At 37.9% G+C, this 5,766-nt stretch overlaps 3 protein-coding genes and 1 pseudogene across 3 annotated transcripts in view; 3 read left to right on the top strand and 1 right to left on the bottom strand.

The window, feature by feature from the left end:
• LOC100638801 (iduronate 2-sulfatase pseudogene) overlaps positions 1-371 on the top strand; it is a 3,461-nt pseudogene extending 3,090 nt beyond the window's left edge.
• Positions 364-2,666, top strand: LOC100638673 (protein farnesyltransferase/geranylgeranyltransferase type-1 subunit alpha-like). Its single transcript, XM_003383891.3, has 7 exons — positions 364-552; positions 612-726; positions 779-883; positions 945-1,217; positions 1,269-1,331; positions 1,664-1,829; positions 2,347-2,666. Exons 1-7 carry the CDS (start codon positions 414-416, stop codon positions 2,449-2,451), a joined length of 966 nt encoding a protein of 321 aa, XP_003383939.1. The 5' UTR covers positions 364-413; the 3' UTR covers positions 2,452-2,666.
• LOC100633119 (transmembrane emp24 domain-containing protein eca-like) lies at positions 2,485-3,892 on the bottom strand. The gene is made up of 5 exons (XM_003383848.3): positions 3,721-3,892; positions 3,592-3,671; positions 3,266-3,406; positions 3,070-3,216; positions 2,485-2,763 (listed from the first exon to the last, which is right to left on the bottom strand). The coding sequence occupies exons 1-5, from the start codon at positions 3,848-3,850 to the stop codon at positions 2,614-2,616; spliced, it is 648 nt and encodes a 215-aa protein (XP_003383896.1). The 5' UTR covers positions 3,851-3,892; the 3' UTR covers positions 2,485-2,613.
• A 95-nt stretch (positions 3,893-3,987) lies between these two features.
• The window catches only part of LOC100638544 (casein kinase I-like), a 3,990-nt gene continuing 2,211 nt past the window's right edge, over positions 3,988-5,766 (top strand). The window contains 5 exon segments of the mRNA XM_020008824.1: positions 3,988-4,310; positions 4,444-4,550; positions 4,669-4,795; positions 4,878-4,976; positions 5,390-5,529. Coding sequence (XP_019864383.1) covers positions 4,176-4,310; positions 4,444-4,550; positions 4,669-4,795; positions 4,878-4,976; positions 5,390-5,529 — 608 coding nt within the window. The 5' untranslated portion in view covers positions 3,988-4,175.

The following is a 5,766-nucleotide window of genomic DNA, read 5'->3' as shown; positions in this document are numbered from 1 at the left end:
AGGTGGTGAGAGTGTAATGGGCTATACTGTCCGTACCGATAATACCGTTTCACTGAGTGGTATCGGTTCAATCGCACTACTTCTACTCCTAATTTTAAGGAGATTTGGGGTGTTGAATTGTACGATCATTCCTCTCCCACTGTGTTCTTTAATGATGAGAATGTCAATCTTGCTAATAAGCCAGAAATGAAGCCGGTTGTGGATGAGCTACGTCAAATGCTGCAAGCAGGTTGGAGAGGAGCCCTCCCACCTACAAACTAGATCTAACTTCATTAATTTATATTCATGCTGTATTACCTGTATATAGGTTGTGCTGGCTACTGCTGTTCACGCAAATTACTCGATCTACCCATGTGGTAGCACGTGTTTAAAGTATACGGAGATAACCGTTTATCCGTATATTACATTTGAGAATGTCTGAAGGTGATGAGAGCAATAGCGACGAGCAAGGCTACGTTTATTACAGAGACAGGCCCAATTGGAAAGATATAGAGCCTATTCCTCAAGATGACGGGCCCAATCCAGTCGTACAGATAGCATACACTGATAAATGTAAGTTCTAGTTCATGTGGGTGTGGTTATTGACTTTTTAATTATAATATAATTATCAGTTAAAGATGTTTATGATTATTTGCGGGCTGTTATAAGGAAAGGAGAGAAGACGGAGCGAGTTCTTGAGCTAACAATGGACGCCATCGAATGCAATCCAGCTAATTATACTGTTTGGTAGGTGGGGCTTCCTTAATAAAAAATTATTATTTATTTTATTATTCGTCAGGCATTATAGGCGTGAAGTATTGCAAGAGTTAAAAAAGGATTTAAAGTCTGAGCTTGAGTTTGCCGAAGAGACAGTTCTAAATGAACCAAAGAACTATCAAGTTTGGTTAGTATAATAATAATAATAATAATAATAATAATAATAATAATGTAATTTTTATTTTCAGGTATCATCGTCAGAAGCTGGTAGAGTGGTCCAACGACCCATCAAGGGAGCTCTATTTGACGGCCGAAGTTTTTAAAGACGACAGTAAGAACTATCACGCTTGGCAGCACAGGCAATGGACGATAAGAACGTACGGACTATGGTCTAATGAATTAGAGTTTGTGGATGGTCTCCTCAAGGAAGACTTTAGGAATAATTCTGCATGGAACCAAAGATACTTTGTGATCATTAATACGACAGGTTACACGGAGGAGGTTGTGAAGAATGAAGTCAAGTGAGAAGGAGAGAGAGAGATTGTGTTAAATGTTATTTTTTTTTTTGTAAGGTATGTGATTGATTTCATCAAAGTAGCACCAAATAATGAAAGTGCATGGAACTACCTTACTGGGTGAGTACATGTAGACGTGTACATATGTTTAAAGAAACTTTTAAAATTCATAAAAAATCTGATTTTGATTGGAATGAGCTCAAAATTGAAACACAACATAAGTACATGTATGTGTATCAGAAAAATGTATAAAAGTGGAGAATTCTCTACTTTTCATTTTTTGGGAAATTTGGACAATGACCCTGTACTATAGTACAAGGTCGTTGGCCCGATTTTTGAGAAAATCCAGTTTTGATTAGAATCAGCTCAAACATTCTACACAACATAGTTACAATGCTACTACTTATCCCTTATATATAATATATTTTATTTCTTTATTTTTTATTATTCAGGATACTTAAAGGTGGCCGTATATCAGATCATGAGCCAGTCTTGAAGCTGATCGACAGCCTAAGATCCCAGCATGTCCCTTCTCCTTTCCTTCTCTCTACGATGATTGACGTTTATGAAGAAGAGGTTGCTAATGGAAAGAAGGAGAGTCTTGAAAAAGCAGTAAAGGTAATGTATACATATGTCTCTGTTCCTTTATAGAAGCTTATAATATAAAAAAGCATTTTTTTGTTTCTGTGTAAACTCAAGCATGAAACAGGCATAAACTGGTATAGTTTTTTGCTGCTATGTAAACGTAACCTTAAAAGCTAGCCTAGCGGTATTAACGTTAATTGCCTTGAGGGCACTACGTTAATTGTCACTTGTGACGGAACCGAATGGTTTTTGCTGCTATGTAAACGTAACATTTGCGGTATTACGTTAATTGTCTCGAGGGTATTTCGTTAATTGTCACTTGTGGCGGGCAGTGTGTGTGATGCTGTTGATGCTTCTGAGCGAGCGGGTGTCATAAACAGGATTGTTTTGTTACGACTGCTCTTTTCCTAAAATCGGCTTGTTTTTTAGAGATGCCTTATTAGGAATGAACTCGTGTGCTTTTTGCACAGCATGAGGGCAAAACAGTACTTGGGGTATCATTGTTTTATGAAAAAAAACCATTATATTTTATTCTTGTTAATACATATAGATATGTGAAGAGTTAGGATCAAAGATAGATCCAGTTCGGAAGAGATACTGGGAATACACCAGTAGGAGATTAATATCAGCATATGGCCCATTGGATTCCACTTAGGATCATAGTTTAACATTTATTTTTAAATTGGTCTTATTATTATTATTATTATTATTATAAAAGAAATGAAAGAAATAATGTGTGAAACAACTTCTTCGTACAGCTTAGTTTTATTTATAGTTTTATTATTATTATTACTAATTATTATTATTATTATTTCTATTACACGAGTTTCTTTGCCTCGAAGAATCCTTTAAGATGTCTCATTTGCCAAAGTCCCATGACAATTAGTACGATACTCTGACCAAATGACCACCACAGCACCCGTGCGTTAGTACTGTCACTGATCTCCCTAAAGTGTTCCTCGCGTACCTAAAAATAATTTTAAAAATAAAAATGTCAAGGATAAGAAACTAGAACTATGATTCACACGTCATTGTTTGCACTGGTATAATTACTGAATTATTCCCATTTATGGTAATGAGGTTATTATCCTTATTATATAAGAATACGTAACAAAAGGAGAGGAAGTAACAGCACTATTATAGTACATGTACAACAAAGGAAGATAGGAACCGATAGAGTTGAAACTAAAGATTGTGAAATAAACCATTTAAGGGAAATTACTACAAATGTACACAAGATAAACAACATTAAAGAAACAGGTTTGGTCCTTACCCTCTGATAAGCTTGCTCTTTACTGATCTGCTCAACCTGATCAAGGAGTTGTCTTATGCGCAATTGTAACTCGGTCAACTTCTCTTTGGCAGCGACTTGGGCATAATCCACTGCATGGTCACCAACATTAATGGTAAGGTGCACTCTCTATAATAGGTGGAGTCAATGCGAGGGGCTTGTTGCTATGGTAACTAACCAGGCTCTGTCCGCCGAACCAGCGAGTGCTGTTGGTGCTTATGCAAATGGTATGTTCCCCAGAGTCGGTCGTGGTGAAAGTGAATCGACCTTCGTTGGAGTATAATCTAGAGAGAACGACTTTACCACCAGGGTTCTTAACCTAACGAGAAGAGAGAGACGGTTTAATGTATAACGAATAATTGTTATGGTGGTTGAAAAGGGTAAACGTAATTCAAGGGCCTTTCGCCAAATTAAATAAAAACTATTAATCATTACATAGCGTTCCTCCAAAATATTACCCACCATATGTACTGTACATGTACATTTATGAGTATAAATACATACGTCAACATGCATCCCTATCCCTGGACTTGTCGGCAGCCATTCTTGTCTGTTCGCATCAAATAGTTGAATTTTGTACTTTCCTAAAATATCATTTAAAAATATTATTATTATTATTTTAATGTCTCTCACCAACAATCATGGTTTCTCCCGGCACCTCTTCTATAAAACACTTGTGCTCGGTCTCTGAAATGTGAAAGTACAGTGACTCCCCGACATTCCCTAACCAAAGGAGAAGAACCAAACATAAAAGAGACTCCATTGTCTGCCCTAAATACCCCTAATGTTTCCGGTTATTCTCCGTATTCTTTAAAACTTTTCAGTTTATCCGGGAACTATGTGCGTCTATTTCCCGTATATTCTCGTACGACCACACCCATTTTCACCAGGGTGCGGCAAAAACTCCTTGTTAAGTTCTGCTGTGACAGAATTTTTAGCAGACACTCTCTCCCCGTCTCCCTTTAGCCTTCTTCTCTTTCATGTCAGTCTAGAAGACATCTCGTAGTCTTCTGTGTCCTATTCCCTCCCTTTTCCCCGCCGTTTTAAGAGAACGGTTCCACACAGCGTAAGGACAAACACAGACAGCCATGGCAGCTAGCACTGGCTCGAGTGGCAGCAGCAAGAGCGAGTTCACGGTTGGTGGACGCTACAGGCTCGTCAGGAAGATCGGAAGTGGTAGCTTTGGTGACATCTACTTGGGGGTTAACCAAACCAATGGAGAGGTGAGAAGACATATTGCTCGGTAGCTGTACATGTATAGCTACTGTAATTGGGTTTTTAATACATGATCAGCAATTATTACTTATTATTACGATGGGATAAGTCTGGGAATGTTAATGTGGTACTTTCCTACAGGAAGTGGCTGTGAAACTGGAGTCACACAAAGCTCGGCACCCACAGCTATTGTACGAGTCAAAACTCTACAAGATACTACAGGGAGGTGTTGGTATACCTCACATAAAGTGAGTTAGGGACAATTAAGAAGAAAGAAGGGGAAAGAAAGAGTAGTAGGAAGGAAGTGGGAAGAGATAGAGAGAGAGAAACATATTTTATAATTTAATTTTATCATTTAATTTTCAGGTGGTATGGATCAGAGAAGGAATATAATGTGCTAGTGATGGATTTGCTAGGGCCCAGCTTAGAGGATCTCTTTAATTTTTGCTCGCGTCGTTTCACAATGAAGACAGTCTTAATGCTTGCAGATCAGGTACATTGTATAACAACCCTCTTCCTCTTCCCTCTCTTATTTTCATTATTTATCTTCTCCCTCTCTCTCCTCCTCCTGGTAGATGATAGGTCGAATCGAGTATGTTCACAATAAGAACTTTATCCATCGGGACATAAAGCCAGACAACTTCCTCATGGGAATTGGGAGACACTGTAACAAGGTAAGGAGGACCAATCCCTCTCTTCCTTTATATACTCTTATAATATGTACATATACATGCAATCCTATGTTAAACTTTCTATGACATGTACATGTATATGCACACACAGCAATGGAATTGGACACACACACTCTGAATGATATCATTATGTAATGTATAGTTGGATTAGTCTAGTCTCTATAAGTTTAGATATATAAATTCACTAGCAGCTGTACTGCACTTGAGGTCCAGATGAGATGATAATGTCATTCATTTGTGTTCTACCCACTCACACAACACCAGACCATGAATCATATTACAATCCACTTCAAAGCCTATACCACCTTGTTTATTTTGTTGTAGCTCTCACTATTGGCCACTTTTCAATCCACTCTCTCTCCCCCCCCTCTCTCTCTCTCTCTCTCTCATCATAGTTGTTCATCATTGATTTCGGATTGGCTAAGAAATACAGGGACACTCGCTCGAAGCAGCACATACCGTACAGAGAAGACAAGAACCTGACTGGGACTGCTCGATATGCCAGCATTAATGCTCATTTAGGAATAGAACAATCGTAAGACCGTTATTATAATCTATGTACATGCACATAGCGACCCACGTTTCTGTTATTATCAATATGTTAGCAATAAACATTACTTTAGCAACATGGCTGGATGAGTGTGTGTGGTTTTTTTAAAGTGGTCGTTATTATATCTTCGAATTCAATTTTAAGATTTGAATCATTTTTTTCTAACCAAATCATACAAGAGAGGCGCGTTTCATTCTTGTCATACTTCTTGTTAGCCTTTTT

The sequence above is a fragment of the Amphimedon queenslandica genome, unplaced genomic scaffold (assembly GCF_000090795.2).
Source record: "Amphimedon queenslandica unplaced genomic scaffold, v1.1 AMPQUscaffold_13506, whole genome shotgun sequence".
NCBI lineage: Eukaryota > Metazoa > Porifera > Demospongiae > Haplosclerida > Niphatidae > Amphimedon > Amphimedon queenslandica.
Note: the sequence above shows the minus strand (reverse complement) of the source record. Positions and strands in the feature narration are given on the sequence as shown.